This window comes from Tyto alba, unplaced genomic scaffold (genome assembly GCF_018691265.1).
Source record: "Tyto alba isolate M040663 unplaced genomic scaffold, T.alba_DEE_v4.0 Super-Scaffold_7, whole genome shotgun sequence".
Taxonomy (NCBI): Eukaryota; Metazoa; Chordata; class Aves; order Strigiformes; family Tytonidae; genus Tyto; species Tyto alba.
Window position 1 is genome coordinate 29,770,027 of NW_024881328.1, and position 23,231 is coordinate 29,793,257.

Below are 23,231 nucleotides of genomic sequence, written 5' to 3' on the forward strand. Positions count from 1 at the left end.
CACACTGGAATATGTAACCTGAATTCTGCTATTCTGATCTAGCCAGAGATGGACGTTGGCTCTGAACTCCAGTCTCTGTGTGCTTACGTATTTCCAGTACTGGCACTTCTGACTCATTCCCTTGAGGTAGATGCATGCTTTCTTGGCCTAGTGGACTCACATGTTACTGTGAGCTGAAAGTTTCTACAAATTTAAAGCACCACTTGAAGTACTACAGAAATAATTGAATTCTGTATGCCAGCACAATCTTTAAACTGCGTAAGGAAACCAATACTTGATACTGTGCTACAGAAAGCATGTAACCAGATTCCTTAAATTGTTACCCCTTGGAAAAATTACTTGTTAAGCTGTCTCAGTGTGAGCCTCTTACTTCACTGTGACCTTGGCAATGGCTTTGTTCCTGTTATATCTAACTAATGTCTTGCATTTTTTTCTTTTCATCTCCTTTTGATGCAACCTGGAAGAAATGTCAAAAAACGAAGGTTCGATCCAAGCCAACAAGGCCCTATCTGAAGAAATGCGATTCAAAAAGCTGCTTCTTGCACTACTGGATTTTGGGTATGATGTCTTTGCTGTAGCTGCACAGGAACTAAATCAGTAAGGAAGAACATGGGACACAGTAACGATAACACAATGTTGGGATGTTAGGGTTTGAGGTGGTAGAAGACTGTCCCTTCTGGAGATAAGTTTGAAATACTTCCTCTATTCACCTTTCTCTTGTTACCATTAACTGACAAGTGTTACAAGCAAACTGTTTCAAAATCAGGTGTTTTTTTTCCTTTTCTCAAATAAAGGAGGAGACACACAGACCAAGTGCAATAAGAGAACTGTTCCAAAATACTGATATAGCAGAAGATCTTTTTCCCAGCTGGCACTCTAACTTCACTTGAGTTCGCATGACTTCCTTTTTCTTACCAAACTCCAGTGGCATGAGGAGCTAATTTTGAAAGGGTAACCTGCATGGCTCATACAAACAACCAGGCTAGCAAGCTGACCCCAGGCAGAATCTGCAGCCCAACAAATACAACCCCCTGGGGAGCCGGTACCCAGCTCTGATAGCTTTTCCAGCCACGCAGTGCATTCTGCCGCTGGACTTCAGAGGTCCCTGCACTGTGAGCTCACTGTCCATCTTGTTTTGGTCTCCAGGGCCAGGAGTCTGTTGGGTATGGAAGCTATCATCGAGTGATGGGTGTAATTCTTCCAAGAAGGAAAAAAGTGTAAATATGGAAATAAGATTTTGACGTATCATTTTCACAGATTATATATAAATATATATATAATGAGAGAAAAGGATTTCCATATAAAAAGGTTCTATTCTTTATGTAAATCTATTTTTGATGTTGGGTTTGGTTTTGGGTTTTTTTGCTCCCCTTTTTTTCTGTAGCATGTTGTACAGCAGATGTTCTGGGCTTGCTCAAAAAAGGCAGATAATAGCATGCAGATGCAGGGAGTTCTGACACCAAACAGATGTGATCTAAAGTTTGTATGCTTGAAACCAAAAACAATTAAAATGTATAAAAGCATATCTATGTACTGACTTTAAGTCTGGATTACTTTTTCTGGCTGTTATACAGGTTTTTCCATAATATAATGTAAGCTGTAAGTGACACCCTCTCAAACTAATCACAAAAGTGCCAATTTTTTTTTAAGACCTATAGGTACTTTTTTCTCCTGTCTAGATCCTGTCAAATAAAAACTTAAATAAGCCTTAAGATACTCACAGAACATTAAAAGATTGGAATGAGTTATTCTCTTGCCTTCTGCCTACCCACCCAAACTGGCTTGCGAAGGTGACTGACATTTCCAACTCGCTCCCTGTACCTCCTTGATACATCTCACTTTTCAATGTACAATGCAACATTAGTACTTTGATCCTCGGCTGCTGCTAGCTAGTTACCATCACAAAGTGTGCAAAGTCCCATGTAACTTTGGGGGGGAGGGCGGTGTTGTGATTGCTTTTAGATACACCTTGTGTACAAACGTAAATTAGTGCAGAGCAGTGCAGGGCAGCAGTACCGTTCCCCTCCTAACCAGGCTAGCCTGGCTGTACCTGGCTTGAGGAAGGTATGAAGATGTCTAGTTTAGTCCTCCCTTAAAGTATAGAGCTGTACAGCCGGGCTCATCATTTTCATCGTGATTTAAAACTTATGTAAACTGAATTACATAAGTTAAGTGACCTGAAAATTTCATTGCTGCATCTGATAATCAGAATAAAAACTTCTGTAATTTGGGATTTAATTTAAAGGTTGTATATTAGTAACAACAGAAGTCCAGTTACACTACTTATTTTCTTTGTTCAGTGGAAATCCATTTCCTGAGTTAGCTTTAAGAGCCAAAACATTAAGAAAATGCTGCAGATTTCCTGACTTACACAATCTCATTTCAATTGTATTTCTTAATATGATAACTTTCAATCCAGCAGTCTCACAAAAGAAATACAATATATTGTTTTGGTTGACAGTTATTACTAAATGTTTTTAAACAGCTTTAACATAATCACATTAACACTACGTTATGAGTTAAAGGTGCTGCACACAGGTAGTCAACATTGATATGTATATTTTAAATCTTACTCTCAAAAATTCCTGCCTGGCTTCAAGCAGAATGAAGTTAGTGACAACACTTCTATGGCAAACCAGAAATACTTGCAACTGTAGTGTTGTCCTCTAAAAGTACTTTTTCTGGGAATATAATCCCCCAACATTATTAGGGTTCTGCTTCCAAAGCAAGCGTAACCAAAAATGCTAGCGGTTACAAAAAATTAAAACAAGTAATATCAACTGGATATTCATAAACTACCTGTGTAATAAACCTTTGAGAAGCATTTCACAGACAACAGTGTTAGTGTGTGATGTGATGTTTTAAATCAGACCACAGTGGTCCCCAACTACTATGTACATATGTTCAGTGCTGGAGTAACTTTTTTATTTACACCAGCAGTTTCATAGGAATTATGATTTCTTGATGGAATTTATGCTCCACTCAGCCATTGTATGTGGAAGAACACATTCACTTTCTGCCCTGTGTGTACAGAACACAATTGGCAACACAGCTCAGAGTAGGTACAGGCTGAAGTGCTTTCTGTGATGGTGGGCAATTAAAAAAAATGGTTTTGGTAGGTGATTTTCTACATCCTGCCCTTGCTCTGCTTTGGGAAGTACCTACCCATTTAGTGTTAATTTGTTCCTCACAAAGCATCATCAAAAGAGGACCTGGTCAGCACTGCCTCCATTTCATTCACTATACATTTGCTCCATTATTTATCTATTCATCTGGATAAGAAACTGTGGTAACTGTATAGCTCGTTCCAGTTTGCTGCATGATCTCAACAATTTGATCTGATCCTCCTAACAGAGAAGTCTGCTAGGGAAATTAGCAGCTGTATAGGTGCATGTTAAAACAGATTACTTAAGGCTGGAGTTTAATTTTTCTTTACTATGCAAAGATGGGTATTGCACAAACAAATTTAAGACAAATGTCTGAAGAAATGCCATAGAATACTTGAAGTTATGTTTTAAGCCTAGTCATGTTTTATATTCATTATTTCTTCCACTGTTGCTCTTCCTTTAAAAAATGATTTGTAATTATTTTTTTAAGTGCACAACCTGATGTTATAAATCAGTTTCTGTTTGAAGTTAATACTCATTCATGTCTTGTTGGCTGCTAGTGAATGGAAATTCAATAGTCCTTGTTCTGCATCTTAGCAAGATGAGTATTAAAAACATCATGAACATGAATGGAGTAGTTTTTAATTTTCGATCATTTTTTCCCTGTTTATTCTCTCCATTTTATTTTATTTCTGTGTTCAATATATCACCACCTTTATAGTAGTGGCAATTGACTGGAGTTTTCTAAAACTGCTAGAACCGTGTCCCATCTCACGGCGGGGGTCTGTCCGTGAGAGGACAGTGCATGCAGGCTTTGACACACGTGGGACCAGCGCCTCAGCCCCCGGGGCTGAGCACACCTGCAGCACGGGGGGTGCTGGGCCTGCTTCAGTCCCCTCTGCTGGCTTCACCAAGGTAGCTGAGGGAAGCCTTTTGCAGTTCAAAAATCTGAATGATGTCCTTACAAAAAGTCTAAAATGATGTAATAATTTTTAAGAAATATTTTGAAGGCCTTATAATAACCAAATAATATTGTTTTAATGGATTACTGAATGAAATTCAGTTTCCCTTTTTCTTTGCCAAACTAACTCTAGTGAAGCCAGCCTGGAAAGACTAAGTTCATGCATGACACCGGTAACAAGCAACTACTACTTTTTTCACTAACTCCAGCTCCAGACAGGGAAGCAGAATATACCTTTGTCCTAATATCTCCCAAAGTTATATATGAAAGCTTGTTTCTCATTTAGAACTAGAGAGCAAGGGAACACTGTCATTAACAGTACCACTATCACCCAATTTTACTTCCTGTCATTTGAATATAAGAAGATTTATCTGTAAACTCAGTATGAACATGCAACATTCTGGCAGTAGACAGTCATTCCTAAAGTAACAGTTAAGCCTTTTGCAGTATATGAATCCAAAAGCAATATATACGTACATATCTGCTTGTGATTTTACAAGAAAAATTCTTAAAGTTGTTTTTGAAACCTTTCACAATTACAGCATGAAATCCTGAAGAGTGATCTGGCTTCAGCACAAAACCGACACAACAACACCAAGTCACACTGCACAAACCCCAAACCCCCTCTTTTGGTCTAAATGCACTTAATACATATTCCAGCCCACACGAGCTGAAAAATTAATTTAAGATGAATCATCCATCAGCAATACAACAGACACTGGTTAAGTGCCCTCAGAAAGCTTGGGAAAAAAAATGAAATAAGTAACTAGGAATTTCAGTAGTAGTGATGCTCAAACCAATACTATTGAAAGCAAAAGGTCACAAAAACATTATCTTAAAGCCGCACATACTGTAATTCAGAGATTTATTGTTCAGAACTCAGCAAGCACAGCAGCACATCTTCACATTTTTGTAGGTTTGTTGAATAAGTTATTTAGTAGAAGCACGTAACAAGACAACATGGCTTCTCTAGGTAAGTACAGGGACTCCACGTCAGACTAGCATAGGCATCCACTTAACGTGTGCTATTTTTGAGCAACCACAAACTGCTGAAGGTAGCATAATTCAGAACACACTAATTTGTAGAAACCCAGCAATTAAGTGTTGGTCTATTTGCTGTTAAAATTCTTTTGAAGGAGCTCGTTTTTGTCATAAGACATAGGACACCCCTCATCTTTACCACCAATAGTATAACAGGCTGTACTTTAGTGTGACGCTTTCTCAGCCAGTACAAGAATTTCCCCACCGAAGCTGGTAAATCAAAGCATGAGGGAACCAACAGTATTTTCTACCAGCTCTTGCATGCAGGATGCAGCTGTGCCCAGCATCCATTGTACAACCCCGGGAAAGCTGCTGCCCTCAGCACTGACCTAAACAATGCCTCGGTCTCCCAAGAGTCCCCCGCAAAAGCCAGGTTTAGCCTGATGCACAGACCCAGGAATAGGTCCTTTTTAGGATACGATACACACTGTTACAGGACACATAACTGTGGAGAGGCAAAGAATAAAATGAATCTCCTTCCTGGTCTAAGGCCAGTTCTCCGTCTTCATAAGCACAACAGTGCACCACTTTACAAAAATTGTGTAACCGTTCATGTGCCATACATTGACAGATTTCCCCAATCATCCAACCAAATATTATAAGCTTTGACTTTGCTTTTGGGACTGTGAAGCAACAGATCTTCATCTGCACTACCTGTGGCTTTGTCTATTGCTTGAAGTCCTGCAGCCACGCAGAGAAGCTCACAGCGAAGTGCATGTTAGTAAAGCTGTGCTTTTAACTGATGAGCAGGGCGTGAGTGTGCAACACACTCATTGCATTACAGGCCGGTAACACACTGTGGTTCCATAACCTCAGTTTTGCCTCTTCTGCAGAAAGGAACTGTCCCCACACATAATCACGCGCTGCGTCTCTGCAGTATAACCTGGACAGAGTCCGGCTAGATGACGACATGAGCAAACAGTACTTTTGACTGGTTTCCTATCTCCAGCTAAGATGACAACCAGTTTATTCTCAAGAATGAAAAGCATCTAGATACCTCAAACCTAGTGCTATTTGTATAAACTTTAATTTAAGAGAAATCAAAAAATGGTAACTTCATGGCAGCTGTGCTAAACTTGCTGCCATATCAATTGCAGGAAGCACTGGGCTAACAACTGACAGCTCCAAGTTTCCACATTTGACTCCTTTGAAAGTATTTAGTGTGTATTCAGAGTTACATGGAAACAAGAATCAATATCCTAATGCACATTGCCCTCACACATTAGATCCAAGATACAAGTTTGACAATTTGCCGTGGAACAGAACAAGCACCGACCTTATTAATTCAGGATAGTTTTCCACAGATATCTACTATGTATCTGCCCTTTAGAGGGGACTCTTCAATACATGTATTACTTAGGACGCTATGGATTCACAGGACAGCAAAACACTCCTAAATCAGTGCATGAAAGCTTTACTCTTCCCAGAAAGGAGCACTCAGTATTCCAGAAAACTGATGAGATCTATTGTCTAATCCAGGCAACACGGCACCTGGATGCCCTGTGGAGCTGCAGCACAACTGAGTAACAGTGCTTGTAACAGCAGAGACATTCTCCTACCTGAGAAACCACCCCCTCCTTCCCCTCCCAGCTAGCTACAGAGTTACAGACCCGCCCAAGTGGAAGTCCCCGCACCCAGGTTGTTACAGAAGACAATGGCACCAGCAGCAGCGACCGATTTTCCCGCGACCCTGCAGCTTTGGCTCACACAGTGTTCTAAGGACCCTTGCAAAAAGGTGGTTGGCGCTGTGCTGAACAGCGCTTTTCGCTGTCAAGCCAAAGGAAGAGCCCAGATGGTGCTGGCACAACCCCACTGCGCTTCCCACTGGTCAGCGTGCCCAGCTGCGTGGCAGCAGCACTGTGGGCAGTTAAAGCTCCCACTGTCTGTGCCACTTAAGTTCGGCAAAGCCTGACTATCAGCCTCAGTGCAGTCACACAACGTATGCTTCCACTCATCTCTTCAGCTTAGGTAAACAGGGATGTTTATGTTTCTAACAAGGGCCTCTCCCAAAACACAATGTATAGCAGTCTAGTTTGCTCCAAAACACAACAATAACTATACGATTACAGAGTGACTGTACCCGACTCGCAGTAGCAGTGCGTGTGGTCACGTTAAGCAGTCTCAGTCGGTGCTTTCGAAGAGAACGCTCAAGTTACCTTTAAAATACAAGGACCACAGTCCAAGCCTCTGTGCTCCATTCATGTATTTATGCAGGCATTTGACATACTCTGAGCATCCATTTCCACCCCAGACCTATTCCCTTGTCAACATGCCCTGTTCTAAGGGTGGCACAACAATGAAATCAGATGGATGCAAAGTGCACAGGCAAGCCTGCTTGCTTTGGTGTCAATCATTTCTCCCCTATTTCCACTCAGGCACATCTGAACTCTGTGTATTTATTGCAAGACTTGCTCCATTATGAAGTTACTCTTACAGATATTGTTAACAATAACAGTTACAGACAATGTATGCTTGACTAGGCTTTTTGTGTAATGAGAAAGCAGTTCCCAGAAACTAGAACTATTACAGTGCCCTCCAGCATTCACTGAAAATCTTCAGGAAATTAAAGATTTTAAGTTCTCCTTTAATGAGGAGACCCTGAATTCAAGACTGAAAACTGCCTCATTCACAGGAAGAAAGAAACAATTCCCTCACATAGCAGGATCCTGACTGTGTGCTTGTTGGATCAGAGGGCTGGACAGGTAGGTAAAAGATTCAGGTGCCATTATATTTTGCTTCAGTTTTCCTTCCTCTGATTTGGCTGGGTATTTTTCACTTCAAACATAAGATCTCTAGGACAGGAACTGTTTTACTCAAAGGTGGCCTTTAGCACCTAGCCCAGGGTGCTCTGATTTTAGGCAGAGCTGGTTGGCTGATACATTTATGACAACCTTGTATACAGGCATTCAAAAGAAATTATAATTCTTCATGAAGTATGCTGCCCTTTAGGTATGCCTAATTAAGAATAGAACAGGAAAGAAGGGACCTTGATGAAATCAAACTATAGTCTCTCCAGAAGCTCTGATTTAAACTTCCTATACAGACTTTCCACTCTAGCATCACCTTTGCAGCATCTCCTTTGAGAACAGGTTTCAAAGGGTACATCTGTGAAAGAAAAATGGGGGCTTCAAATGCTGAGTGGTCTGAGCTATGAAAAAGAATAAAAATAAAATTTAAAAAAAGTCAATGCTCTGCCTCTATCACACCATTCCTTACTGAAAAGGTCTGGCTATGGGTTTTGTTTGGTCTAAGTATACTAAATAACAGAGCTTGTATCACTTTGCTTGGAAAAATCATTCAAGGAGGCAAATTTCCCTGCCAAGAAATTATGCATGATGACATATAGACACACTACTAATCAGATTTTGTATGAAAACAACCCTTTTCCTCTGCCAACAGCAGTAGCACTAGTGTGCTTACAAAGCATCACATCTCTGGTTTAGCGAGATGCAAGTACTTTATGAGTGCCAAGGAACCCTAGGCCAGAACTGGTAGCAGAATGTACAATAAAGCAAATTGTTTGCTGGACTATCTGAGAACCAGCAGGTAACTAAGGACAATTGAAGAGCCCCAGAAGGCCATCCCTTTCACAGGAGACAGAATACTCTTGTAGTACTCTCCAGAACCTCCTGTAACCCATTTCTTGGCCCTAAATAATCTTCTGCCTGTCCTGTCCCGTCCTCCACCCCCAATTCTTCTTGCAGACTAGTTTCCCCAAACAGCTTCAAATCCGAATGTGCAGCTCCCAGCATGGGGTCCTGGCTGCCAGGGGAGTGCCCTGCAGGGCTGGCACACTTCCCTGGCTGGCCCACAGCTGCCCTGGGGCAAGCACATTCAAACACCCTTTTCTCCCCAGAGCTGCAGGAAAGAAACACCCTTAGAGCAAGAAAAGGTAGGAGAGACCACAAGACAGTCCAAGTCACCTTCAAGAAAAAACGCACTGTGAAAGCTTTTCTCCCCCAGAAGATTTGGCTGTAACACACCAGGAGAAATTGATCCCGTAACAGGTTTGGTTTCTTAGATGTTAAGGGCAGTTTTATGAAAGCATGTTTCCCTGAACTGCTCTTTTAACTGTGACATACCCAGGGTGACTCTCACTTCTTCCTGGAGTGTCTGAAAGTGAGAAGGGTTTCTTTATTGCCTGTGAGTACTTGGGCAGGGCCACAGGACATGAACAGTTAACTTCTAATCTATTATATTAATTAGTTGAGGGGGTTTTATTATTTTCTTGGAATGTTTCAGTCTGGATAGAAATATGGGAGGTTCATAGTCACATTCTTTACATAGGTCATTTGCATTTAGTGTCATATGTCACCAAATTACATTTTTAAAAATATATATGAATTTTCTAACCAGCATTGTTTAGTTTGCACTTGTAAAATATCTTCTCTGAATGTCTTTTCAAAGATGGTGTTAAATATATTTGCCACAAGAAATGTTACCTTTCACAAATTAATTTAAATCAGTGTGAGTGATGAAGTCACTTCAAACTTCTGACCTTAAATTACTCTTGCGAAAACACTCAAAATATGCCCCTGGTGACAGAACTGCTCACATACAACAGCTAGTAGACAAAGAGAGATAGGAAAACTTCTTTATTAAAGGACAGACAGATCTCTTTCAATAATGAACTGCAGTTCCTCACACCTTCTAATGGAAGCAGAAACCTGAGGAGATAAAAGAACGTGCACTCAACCCATTTACACTAAGGCCAAAATATCCCAGTGATTCAAAAGGCCTTAATAAACAAGGTCCCTAACGCACTGCTGAAAGAGGATGAGAAGATCTAGCAATAAGAATTAAACCTGTAAGTGCCAAGATCTAGAGATCTGTCACGTGGTAGGAAAAGCAGAACAGAAATATAACCCATTTGATGACAAGGGGGGAAACAAACAAAATACACTGCATGTCTTGAATGACACACAAATAATCACCTAACATCATATTTATCAAGAAGAGATTAAGAACTAGAAAACCTGTAAAAAATTAGATTGGCTTTGGTCTAGTTTTCTTATATGAAATACTAACTGCAGCACCAATTCACAGTGAATGTCTGTACACACATTTCTGTGAGTATACAAGCCATTACCAGTTAGTAGCAACTGGCAAAACCCAATGGTATTTCAGACAAATACCACAAACACTTGCTCCTAACTCAAGCTGTGTTCTAAATTTCAGGGTCTCAAAAATCTATGCATTCAAATAGTCTACAAATTAATCGAGAAATTAGATGTTACATTCTAGGCAGGTTTAAAGCTAGGATTTAACAACAATGAAAACACTGCCTTTTAAAGTTACCAGTAAGGAGAACAGCTAGATATAGTATGCATTAGAAAAGAAATACCAGAATATTGCAACTAATAACAGGCTAAGGTTTAACCAAAGAAGGTGACAAGTCAGAGGCACTAACAAGCTTTGTTAGGTGAGATACTGGAGCCCTTTGACAACAGTGGTGTTATATGTTCTCACAGAGCCAAACTACTAAAACAGGCACCGGCAATCTCATGAAAATAGGTTGAGGTAACTTAGCTTGTTGGGCATGGTAAAGAGGCAGCTAAGGGATGATTTAAAAGACATCTATAACTTCCCTTCAAATAACTGTGAAGATAACAGAGCCAAGTTCTTCTCGGTAGAACCACATAGGGGGCAATTTCCACAAATTAAGAAACTCAAGCTAGATAGTAGGAAAAAAAAATTCCACCAGGAGTCCAGCCACAGCTGACTTGATCTAGTGTTGGCAACAGACCTACTTTGAGCAGAAGTTTAAACTACAGACCTCCAGAGGATCATTTGTTAACCAACACTTCTCAAACTCCATGAAATCCAACAGAGCACACAAGTATATCCTGGCAGAGGAAAACAGCAGAAGCAGAGCACCACAAAGCTTGCCTAAGTCATCAGGGTCTCAACTCCGCTTCTCAGGCACAGGCCAGAGACAACCCAGGGTGTCCACAGGGCTCCAGCTCCTGGCCCAGAAATACCTGGTCTCCTGCCTGTCCCATGTCTTGTCTGCAAGCTCCATGGAGATGTTTCAGGTCATCACCAATAGTGCATGACACTGAAGACTCCAATGTTTAAGTAACTACATCTCTCCACCAATTAGCACTGGTTAAGTGTTACATCACATCCACTGACTTTCCTATTGGCCATTTCAACAGAGAATAGACCCAGGGTATTGTTTGCGGGGTCACCAAACACTTTGTGACTGCAGATTCAATCCACCAGAAGAAAAAAAAAATAAAATAAATTGGAAGACTTGACATCAAAAATAACACACCCATGTTTTGATACCAGTACTTGATATAGACAACTTATCAAGAGTTACACAAGCCATCGTGGATGGAGGCTATAGGTGTGATCAAATCATCTGGTGAAGAGTTTGTTCAATTTTGCCCCACTCTCCACTTACAAAACATAAGTCTCCTGTTAATAGGATACAGACTGCTCGCTACCCTACATGATTTCCTAGCTAAACTTAATTTGTTTGGAAAGTAGAGTTTCTGTTTCAAAAAAGTCCTGTATTCAGAGGCTTTCATTGTTCTTTATTAGGCAGTAGTGTAACTCTGAGTCCACTAGAGTCCTGACTCAAAGCCCTCAAAATACGATTTTAAAAAATAATAAAAAAAATATCCACAAACAGACTTTGGATCAAGCATAAGTATTTCATTTCCAAGAAGCTCTTAGGTATATTTGTCAGAGGGCCAATTTTAAGCACAGTTTAATCTCCTGCTTAAAAGAGAATTTAAAAAGGTGTAAGTAGGAGTTAGATTCCCCACTTTGCCTTTGTAGATTTTAAGGAAAAAAAAAGTTTCTGCCCTGTACCATGAATTTAAAAACTAACACACCTTTGGGTTTTTCCTCCTCTAATAATCACAAGTTTCATCTTTGCTGTCACTTAGCTCACACAAAGCTAGGATAATTTGGAACACAATTCAGCAAAACACAAACTTTCAGCTAAGAATACATGTTTAAGGCATTTTTTGGATTGAGGCTTAAACAGCTCTCTCATCACGCAGATCATTTTACAAAGCTTAATACTGGGTCCAGATGCAGCTGCTTATGGAAGTAGCAGGCAAGCTGTATGTACCATCACACATTGCTGTCTCTCGGTCTCAGTGCTGAATTTATTATTTTTTATTATTATTATTTGTAAGTGCTTACTTAGAACAAGAAATCATAAGCCAGTGCCTATTAACTGCTAACATTAAACAACATCTGAGGGTTTGCAGGGAGCAAATGCAGGAAGGAAGCAACACTGCACATAGTTGTTTATGCCTTTATATAAAAATACAAATACCAGTGAGATGGCCTCCTACTTTTCTCTCTTCACATCCCCTACTCCTATAAGCCTGATCATTTTAACATTTGCTTATTTTATTTTGATATTTTTCTGGTAGAAATAATGTAATTTCTGTCGTGTTACACAGTCTGAAATCTCTCTTATCGAGGCATTAAAGAACCAGCTTTTCTTGATAAAAAATAACCTTTTGTAAATGACTCTGGATATGACCTACAATCCATCTGAATTAAACTCATTCTTAAGATACGGAGACCCACTGAAGACGTGAACATTGACTGTCAGGGGAATATATCCTACAGTGTAATGAAAAAAAAAAGATTATTGATAGTTTAAAGAGGGCACAGAAAGCTTTACTGAGGGAGAGTACGTGGAACTGAATGAGATGGCCAATCCTTCTATGTTTCTTCTCCGCTAGGAGGTTGAAGTGATGAATCCTATTATCAAAAACCTCTTTCCCAGAAATAGAATATGAGTGCTCTGGTTCAGAGGGAACAGATTGTAGCAGGCCCAGGAAGTATTTGTGGGGCCGAGTATTTTATCTGTAACAGTATTTCTCTCAAGCAGTGACTCTAATTTCTTTAAGAACCTCTAGTTCAGCACCCTTGGGTCTACCAGAAGGATCCTGAGTGGAATGAAACCAATGTTGCTCTTGATCCAAAACCAGATAAAGTGCTGCCCAGAAGGGGACTCAAACAAACTCAGTTCTTAACAATGAATCCAGAAAGGTTCCAAATTGGCAGAAACGTCACAAGACTCACAAGAAACATTTTGCTTTTTCCTTTACAGTTGCAGCCTTCTGCTCTACCCTTAACACCATGGGCCAGAGTCCTTAAAGCAATACACCACAGACCCAGCAACATCAGCCAAAAAAATACCCCCTTAGTCCTACTCTGGTCTCCTGCACCCAGGCCAACCATAAACACAAGCAGCCTCAGAACCTTTTCTACCCAGGAGCTGCCTTTAGGTTCCATCACAACACCCATGTCTTACAGGCACACTTTCATTCTCTCCTTCACCAAGTTCAACCCCCAAACACAGAGGCTAGGAAAAGCACATGGGCCCAGAATCAGCTCCTACAGGGCAGAATTAAAAAAAAAAAAAAAAAAAAACAAAAAACAAAAAAACAAAACAACTTAAGGATCATTTTAGTGCTAGAATCAGGCAGAAGCAAGTCTGCTAGAACAGCCTGTATTTGATATCACAGAGAACAAACATTGGAGATCCTACATGCAATGAGAGGCTTCCCCCTGCCATGTTGGAAGGGCTCCTTGCAAGGCATTGCACTCTTCAGTTCCTCCTGAAGTCTGTTTCAGCAACTGGTGCTCACTATTACCCTATTCCCAACCCCACACTTCTTGAGAAATAAATGGAACATTTGCAAATTTGCCAAAGTCCTACAATATAGTTATCTACATTGGTTCTAGCCAAATGTTCTCTCACCCCTCAAAAGTTCCGTTCGCTTTTGTTAAAAAGTAACATTACTTACACAAAATACACTTTCACATGTATTGTTCATTGAGAAAGGGAAATAAAACAACAGGAAAAAAAAAAAAAAAAAAACAACAGTATTTATTGTCACAGACACATTGTAAGACCACGGGTTAGGAAAGGAACATGCTTCTCCATTTACATGGACTGGATGCACAGAAAGATGTAAATTGTAAGGATATATATGACCAACAGAAAAATCAGTGTTTCAAGCCAGCTTCCCAGCTGGTAAAAACCAGCGTGGCCTCACTGACTTCAACAAAGAATAAGCCTAGTGGTCCTGAAGCACAGTTCCTTCATAGAGAAAGGAGTGTGGTTCAAAGTGTAAAGACAGAAGGGAGCTGCCAGCAAAAGTCTTGGAAAAAAAAAAAGGTCCCAGTTGGTTGGCACAGGTGAAGCTGCACTGGCTTCAGCCAGTCAGCAGTGCGCTACATATTTTGGCCTATGGACTACAGAGTTATTAAAAATGAATGGTCTCACCCTCTCTATTGCTTCAAGTAGCTAGTGTTTAAAAAGTTACACCTGACACTGATTTGTAGCCTGTTCCAGGAGCCCCAGCTCCGAGTTCTATGTGTGCAAGGCGGTGGCTACAGCAGGCACAGTGAACATAAGCAGAGTTGTCACTTGCAGCGTTGAGCTCAGGCTTTCCTCTCCACACTGCATATACCAGGAGGTGGCCCTTTTGCCAGTGGCTTCTTTCCACTTCCCTACTAGCTTGGCCTGTTTTCCCTCATGCATACAGAGGTTTTGCAGGTGTTCCAAGGAGGTGGCAGTGGAGAGGGGTTGCAGCTGAGAATCTCACAGAAAGAAAATGCAGCAATAATAGACCACACCATTTTCTTTTTTCCTGAGGGAAAACGTAGCCAGGGCACTCTCCTTTTGGAGGGTGCACAGCCTGCTAAAGCTGTGTGAATTGAGCTGCAGTAAGCAGGTCAGCCCTATTGCTGCAGTTAACACCTTTACTGGCTTTTCTTCTGGGACTCTGATCTTCCCTGGGTCTCTGTTTCAATTCCCAGGAGAGCTGGACCTGCTGCTGAACGGGCTGAGCCGTAGCCAGCAAATACCTTTAGTTGTACCACAGAGACCCCTGCTCTGGGGTGGAGGGACCTCCAGTAGCCAAGCACAACAAGCGAGATGCCTGGGGGGCTGAGCCAGGTCGGGACAACTTGAGCTCTAAGGTGGGGACTTGCTTCCTACCCTAACCCTCCCGGCCCGGTGCAGCACTGCTAGGCTGCAGCTCTGCCAGGTGCCCGGGTCCGTTGCTTTTCCACCTCCCTTTCGCACAGCTTCCCGTCGGCCAAAGGCAACGGCGCGGCCGGGCCGAGGTCCGCAGGGAGAGGAGGGCAGGCGGGGCAGAGGAGCGGAGCACGCTTGCCGCAGGGGCAGCTCCGCAAAGGGAAGGAGGGAGCGGCGGGGGCCCGGGAGCAGCGGCCGGGGCCCCGGGGGTGGGGGCTTCTCCCCGAGCCCTGACGTAAAAACTAAGCGGGGCTGCCGGCTCCGGCTTCTTAAGGAGCGCGGCGGCGGCTGCGGGCGCGGAGAGCCCAGCCCTGCCCGCCCTGCCCTGCCCTGCACGCCGGAGCGCCGAGGTAAGGGCTGCGGGCGGCGGGGCCGGGGGGCAGGGGGGCGGCGGGGAGCCCGCGGCAGAGCTGCCCGGCGTCTCGGGGCCACGCCGCGCGGAACTCGCGGGGGGTCCCCACGGACACGCCTCGCGGCAGACGCTCCGCAAAGACCGCTCGCCGCCGGGGCGGGCACCCGCTGCTGCTCCGAGGGACCGGCTCCGGCACCTGGAAGGGCTAGGGTCGAGCGGCTAGTCGGAACGGGTGGCTCCAACCAAGTAAAAGGGTGATGATAACCAATAAGCTAATTAACTTTTGCAGTTATTATCGTTGTAAGACACTATTCATGATGGGGAGTGGAATGGGGGGGTTAAACTGAGAGGAGAGGACAGGAGAGGAAAAAAAAAAGAAAAAAGTCAGAGCTAGGTGTAAATAGCACACACACACACGAACTTCAATTTACGGACAGAAGCACCTAAAGATCGGAGGGCAAGGGTGGAATTGCATGGAAGCGTTCACCACAAGCACAGGTAAGAGATTAATGAAAACTGATATTTTCTGAGCATCCCACTCAGCTCTCAGCCATCTAAAAAATAAAATCCTGAACCTTATAGAAGACCAACAGCAAAATGCTGCCTGAGTTTAACCAGACCATAAGGACTAGTGGTTTTGGCTACTGGCCCTGAGCAACGCCATTCACACCACACCTTGAATTGCATCTACCCTCATATTAATGCCCTGCCAGCTCCCTGACCAGGGCAGTCCCTTTGCTCACACCTCTGACAAATCCAGAACCCTTGTCCTTGCCTCTACCCAGTTTTGTAACTTAGAAAGTTTGTAAAGGGGCTGTGGGACAGAGAAAGCAAAGAAATCAGTTCAATTGTTAACCAGTGCAAACCAGACTGCCCCTGTCCAAGTGACTGAACCATCCTTAAAAGCCAATTTTAGTATTATTCCTTCGTTTGAACTATCTGTTGCTGGTGTGTGTTTGATGGGTTTTTTTTGTTTGTTTGTTTGTTTTTTCTTCCCCCTCCCCATGGCCACATCTGATATTGTTTAGCAAGCTTCTAGTTTTCAAAACAGCTTGGCAAAGTTAATTACATCCCTTGAAAAAGTCTCAGTAAACAGATAGATATGTGCATATTGCATAGCATATATTGCATAGCATATATGCACAGGTGTCTGCTGCTCAGGGAAAAGGCTCTGATACACTAAAGAAAGAATGGAGTAGTGACTCACAGGATGTCTCTGCGTTTGCTTCCGAGAAAGCAATCAAAACCTACCTTGTGCAGTAGGGTACAGAAGAATGATGCTTCTGGAGATCTTGGGAGCCGCATGAGAACAATCCCATTACTACCCCCACTGTCATAAGTGACCTGTCACTAGGCAGAGCAATGTGGTAAGACTGTGCTGACTCTTCTACTCATTAAACACAAGGTTCAGACTCAAGCCAATTCCCCTCTTGAGATCACAACTCAGATCAAATAATGACTGTAAGCAGTTGGAGGGTAAAGTCTGAATACCTCCAAGATGTTCCCAGAACCTCACCAGGTAGCCAAATAGGAGCCTATGTAAGAATATCACCACCAGGACTGAAATCTCTGAAGAATCCTTCAGCTCTGCAGTGTGTTCCACAAAGCAGCCTACCCTTCCTTGGTCTTGCACACTGGCTGTGGCTGGGCTACCTTTCACACACAGTCCATCTGCACACACTTATCCTGCCTTCAACATTTTTCTTCACATTGCAGAGAAACATTGCTTGTGCTCTTGATGACTCAAAAGCTACACAAAAAGCCAGTTGATTATTAAGCTTATTAAGAGAGGTAGCTGCTCCTGCCCCAACACCCTCCAACAATCAAACTGAAAACATAAAAGCATGAATGTTCAACAGATCAGCACACAGATTAAACAGAATTGTTTGTCCTAAAAGCTGATCTCAGATGTTGCTGATTTCCCCAAATACGATATTCTCCATGTGCCATGAGCTACACTAAAAAGCAACCCCCAAACCTGTTACACATCAGAAATGTGTATCAGAAATGTAATATTAAAAATACTAGAAGCATGTTAGAAAATGCACAATAGAAGCACGTACTAGAAATGAAATCTCATGGAGACAGCTGGGCCTTTCAGTCCCCAAGAGGTTATCATTCTCAGGATTCCTCCTACTATAGCTGCTTATCACGATTTTCATAATTTTAATGTAACAGTGATTTTAATTGTTACAGTGATTTGCAACAAACATCTGTACTTTTATGGACCTGTTGGAGGAGTCTAGAGAAGGGCCACAAAAGTGATCAGAGGGATGAACACCTTTAAAGGTCCCTTCCAACACAACTTATTCTATGATTCTACATGCATGTATACATGCTATACAACACAGCTGCTGTGCTCTGCCTTTGCTACACCCTCTTTTCAGAGCTGTTCTGCATTTTAGCAGGTAAAACACTCCTGTTCAGCAGATGATCTTGCAATCTACCATTAATTCATTAGAACACACTGTCAACAAATACTTTTCTACTTGCTGTCCATAGATCCCTGTGAGTCTGCAGAGTATTTTAAAGGGCTCAAAATTTTAAGGAAAGAAAGACTGCCTAAAGGATTAAGTTATCTGTAAAAATGAATGGATTTTTACTGAAAATGGTTAGGTATCTGTAAATCAAGAAAGGCCACAAACTCTCAATATGAAGAAGTTCCAAAGAAGAGAATTCATCATATGGGTTTGAGGGTGATTAAGAAATTTTAACACATACTTCTGCACAGAGTAATGCAACTCCACTAGTATTTATATTCATACATACAAAAAAAGCATACACAGCTCTTTAGATCGGAGAAACAATTATCAATGTCTGAAGTGCCCTCTATATCATGTAAGATACCAGAGCATCTAAGAATGAAGTTTTTCAGCTTCTTTTGGTTTTGTTACATTTCAGTGACACAATGGACCCTGGGAGCAGAGGAAGAATCCACTGCAACATGAGACTCACCTGCATTCTGCTAATCATGGGAGCCTTCTGCATGACACCTTTCCTCTGCCATAGCCAAATTGATCCACTAGCTCTTGGGCGAGCAGACCCCCAGTGTTGGGAATCCTCCTCAGCTGTCTTACTGGAGATGAGGAAGCCTCGCATTTCTGACTCTGTCAGTGGCTTTTGGGACTTCATGATCTTCCTGAAATCATCAGAGAACTTGAAACATGGGGCTCTGTTCTGGGACCTGGCTCAGCTCTTCTGGGATATCTATGTGGACTGTGTGCTCTCCAGAACCCATGGCCTAGGGAGAAGGCAGCTAGCAGAAGCTGAACAGAAGATCACTACTCTACGTTCTCAGTTCACAGGGAGAAACCAAGGTCACTACTCCTTTAATATACATCTCATAGGCAATAACTAGAGTCTAGTAAGAAAGAAAAGAGATACAGGCTTATTGTGTTATGTAAGAGTACAAAAATAGAGGACAGCACTGCACAACTGCTCCCCACTCTCCCCAATCCAGTACAGAGCTATGTTTATGTTCAAAGTGATCTCAGCAAAAATTTGCCCTCCAAATAACCTGAATTTTAATGACAGCTTTTAAGTTTCAGTTTGGTGGGGGAGGAAGGGCAGCAGAAAGTAAAACATAGGAGGATTCAAACAAAGAAGGCAGCTCATCAACTGAACATACAAAGATATTCTTCCACACCAGCATTTTTACCTCTATTGTGCCATGGACAGGCTAGGTCTGAATTCCTCATTCCAAGAGGCGCATCACCTCAGGAGTGCATCGCGCTGGTGCCGCTAGGGAGAGCAGCAGTCTTTCAGAAGAGTAAGGATATGTTTACTTGCCATCTAGTAGTCAACCACTAGATACTTCCTATTTCCATACTGGTAACTTTGCCCAACACACCGTGGAGACAGACCTAGGACTCAGATGTTTGCAGGCTTTCAGACACAGCTACAGCTTCAGGAAGAATACCACCTATGATGCAATTCCTAATCTCCAGGTTCCCAGCCACAGCGCAGAATCCCCAGGCTTAAAGTAAGTGTCTCTACATGCAGTAAAGTGAGAGCTGGCACCTCACAGCAGGACCTGCAGAAGGTAGCAGGTCACTTAGCCTCCCCATTCCCAGCAGGAAGATATAGCATAGCTTTTCCTAAATCTCAGTCCCTTCCAAGGGTTCAGTTCTGATCCTCTACCAACAGATGCATCCTTCCCCTGAGAATATCCATCTTCAGAAAAGGGAAGGTGCTGTAATTTGAGGGAGGGGTGGAAGCGCTGCTACCATCACCAACAGTGTAGCACATTGGGCCCAAAGGGAGAAGGTAGAGCTGCCTTTCCAACTTGAATGGATTCAGATTCTTATCTCTACTTCCTTGATCAGTGTCTTGGTTAAGATATTTGGAGGGAATGTCCATGGAAAAATGAAGAAGCTTTCTGGGTAGTTATCCATGAAAGTGTCTCTAAAAAAACTGACTTGAACTCAGGATTCTTCCACCCCAGGGATAACTATACCACTGGATAGTCCAGCTCTTGTCCACAAACCTTAATATGCTTTGTGTATTGAAAGATAGGATTTGAGATAGGAAAGATCGAGAGGTCCTTACCCCCATTACCTAGAGTATCGTAGACATTAGGTGAGGAGATAGGAGTTGTGTTTGACTCAATCCCCTCAGACTGAAGAACTCCTCTCACACACACAGGGCCAGTTTCTAATCGCTGATCCAAACCACCACTGTTCGCATTTTAAAAGCGAGGTGTAGGTCCTATCCTGCTCTGCAAAGAATCTGAGCTGTCACATATCTCTGAGACCTTTACTGTGTTGATACATGCTGATAGCAGGCAGCACAGAACCCCCTTCTGGGTCCCAGGTGGCCTTAAACACCACAAAGTCAACAAGTTGCTCAGTCATGACCAGACTGATGCACTTCTGGATGCAAACAGAATGCGGCTTTAGACACATGAGGCAGTAGTTCTACCAAAATACCCACCAGGCTAAAGCACCAGATGAATTTTTGCTTTCAGGATTGCAGCTCTAAATATCACTGTCTAAATTCCCCCTTAGTCTTTTGTTTACATCTGGGTCTTCATGTCTATATCACACTGTGATTTTCCTAAACAAAGAGCTTTTGTTCCAGTCAAGATTAAGCGTAAAAGTCTGATGTATTTTGAAGAATCAAATTATGAGTTTTGTGATTAACACTGACTTTTGTTTACTCCTATATAGAGAGATTTTAAAGATTTTAAGCACTACTAAGTATTCACACTTTAAGACAGACAAGGATTCCTCTATTATTTTACCTCTTTGTTTTGTGAGCTGTAATCGGTTAATCTGGTTTCTCTGTACAATTGATTAACATCAGTCAGTAGCAGGCAGCTTATAGCAGTGACAGAATAAATTTTATTTTTTGGAGGAGCTATCTAACCTCTCATCCAAGTCTTCCAGTTTCTTAACAAAGCCAGCTGTTTTAATCTTTGTAACCCTTAACCTTACTACCTTGTTTTATCAGTGAAAGCAGAAATCAGTTGTTAATAATTGCAGATAGAAATCTCATCCTAGCAAATGATGAGGAATAGAATTGCCGCTTGTTACGTGTAAAGAGATGTACAAGCCTGTTTCCTTAGCCCAAAGAGCAGCACTAACGACATTTGAACGACCTTGTGTACTTCATATCTACATGGGCGGGTATGAATAGCTTTCACTAGGCTTGTTCTGCAAGTCAAACAACAAAAAGCAAGATTTTTTGCTTTATACTGTTACTTTTCCAACTGTTGATAACATCTTTATTGATCCACACTGAAGGTTTTTCATTTTATTCCTCTTAAATATTCACTATTTCAATTTGGTTTTGTTTTTTGTAAAATTGCAAGCAAGATTATAAATCAGGAGCAATCTGTAAGCCGCATTCACTGTAGTTCCTTAAACATATAATTGAATCGGAAAAGCAAGGCAGAGATCTGGACGTGGCACAGAAATGCTGATGTTAAGGTGTTATTATTTTAGTGTCAGATTTCAAAACTAAAAGATAAATTCCATTAAGTCATTGTGAAAACTGAGTATCAGGAACTGAGCTTTTTTTAAGAAAAAAAGCAGAGAAGCCCTTCAAGCCAAAACCCTAGTGAAGTCCATACTAAAAGTTTTTCAGTAGTACTGAACAGAACTACTTCATAACATTTAAGAAACACTTCCACAGTTCCCCATACTTTGCCATCCTGGAAAACAAGCCTCAGTGTATACCAAGGCAGTGGTAGAAGTAGCCCAGGTCCAGACTTACAGGTTCAAACACTGCTTTCTGAACCAATCTAGTCCTGCTAGGCTCCTGATCGTAGTTACTAACAGGTCTGAAAACACTCTTCAAACGCTACACAAGCCATGACAAACACAACAAAATCAGAACAGCTATATATGAGTAATCTGAGAAACTGCCTCCATCCAGCTAACATCCTAATTGACCCAACAGCATTGTAACTTCCCTAGATATCTAGCAGAGAAGTGTTAGCCAGCTTTAAACTGAGACAAGTAGGGATAGTCCTTTACAGTTACCTGATCGAAGTATCTTTAGTAACTTATCCCTTTCCCCTAACAAAACCCAAACACTATGAAAAAGCAAGTTTCATAAAAACAGTTCCAACATATCGCAACACTGGAGTTAGATACATTATAGTTATAACAACTCTTAAGGAGCCAAAATAAGACTTAGGAACAACAAGGAAAACATAGCTTTTGTACTCACAGTAAATATTCCCGAAGAGCAGCTGTAAAAGATGACCCTCCTCAAGAAGCCACGTAGAACATTCCCAGTACAAACACTTAAAGAATACAAACTCAAAAGCTTCTCTGCCTCTTTTTATGCCTCTTTTCATCCTCACCCAGCAGCCTCCCCACCCCTGCTACCTGGCTGCTCAAAGTGGCCACAGCTGTGTGTGCCTCCCTCACAGCTGCAGGCAACTGGGCTCAGATCAGCCCTTGCACCTGGCCCAAGACGGACACAACCTGCTGCCCCGACTCTGCTGGGCTGCAGGGGCCAGGGAGGGTAGTGGGGCAAAGGCCGTCGTATTATGCATTTGGAGTCCGGTAAATAAACAGGTACCATGTTAACCGGTTACTTTTTCAGAAGACAAATGCGTCTAAAAGAAATAAAGCAAATCTTCTGGGTTTTTTGGAGATGATTGCTTAAATGCCCCATAGCTCCTTAAAGAAGTAACAGATGTGCTACTAAACAGTGTGAGAAATGTCATCTGCTGTGCAGGGAGGTTGGTGACAAGCCAGTGAGACTGTGAGCAGACTTGAGTGCTTTGACTCTGCTAATTACAAGTTGAAGAGTTTTATAGGAAGACCGGAGGAAAAGGTCCATACCGAGGAGAAAGATCAAAGTAACTTGCCACTAAAAGGCAACTTGTAGATGGAAGGATATGGCTATCACCAAAACAAGAGGTCTAGGGGCAATGCTGATAAAATGGGGGCCAGCAGCAGCAAAAGATGGAGGAAACATAGATGTGGGAAACTGAGTATTCAGCTACTCTTTGCTGTTTGAAAATTGATTACTTATATGCATTTTCATGTCACTTTTCAGGGGTATTTTCTCATAATCAGAGGTCACCAGTTCTGAAGAGGAAAGACTTGTTTGAAGATTTAATAAGTACCCACACACATAAGAGTAAATCTACATTACTTGGAAGAATCATTGGAGAGCTAGGGAAAAAGAGGAAATGACACATTTGGTTCAAGATTTTGATTTGTAGATATTTTTTAACTATTTCTCTTTTTTTTTTTTTTGCATTTTAATCCTCATTGATGTCAAATG

At 42.0% G+C, this 23,231-nt stretch overlaps 3 protein-coding genes across 10 annotated transcripts in view; 2 read left to right on the forward strand and 1 right to left on the reverse strand.

The window, feature by feature from the left end:
* ADAM23 (ADAM metallopeptidase domain 23) overlaps positions 1 to 3,737 on the forward strand; it is a 75,653-nt gene extending 71,916 nt beyond the window's left edge. For 7 of the 8 annotated variants that reach the window (XM_033010972.2, XM_033010970.2, XM_033010971.2 and 4 more), the window contains one exon: positions 465 to 3,737. In XM_033010972.2, coding sequence (XP_032866863.2) covers positions 465 to 513 — 49 coding nt within the window. In that variant the 3' untranslated portion in view covers positions 514 to 3,737. The remainder of the gene's footprint in view (positions 1 to 464) is intronic. The other variant, XM_033010975.2, reaches the window with a different exon arrangement.
* The window catches only part of DYTN (dystrotelin), a 66,536-nt gene that overhangs the window by 17,500 nt on the left and 25,805 nt on the right, over positions 1 to 23,231 (reverse strand). The gene's annotated exons all lie outside the window — the stretch shown is intronic.
* FAM237A (family with sequence similarity 237 member A) lies at positions 15,395 to 23,140 on the forward strand. Its single transcript, XM_042808503.1, has 3 exons — positions 15,395 to 15,483; positions 18,387 to 18,802; positions 23,001 to 23,140. Exons 2-3 carry the CDS (start codon positions 18,394 to 18,396, stop codon positions 23,138 to 23,140), a joined length of 549 nt encoding a protein of 182 aa, XP_042664437.1. The 5' UTR covers positions 15,395 to 15,483; positions 18,387 to 18,393.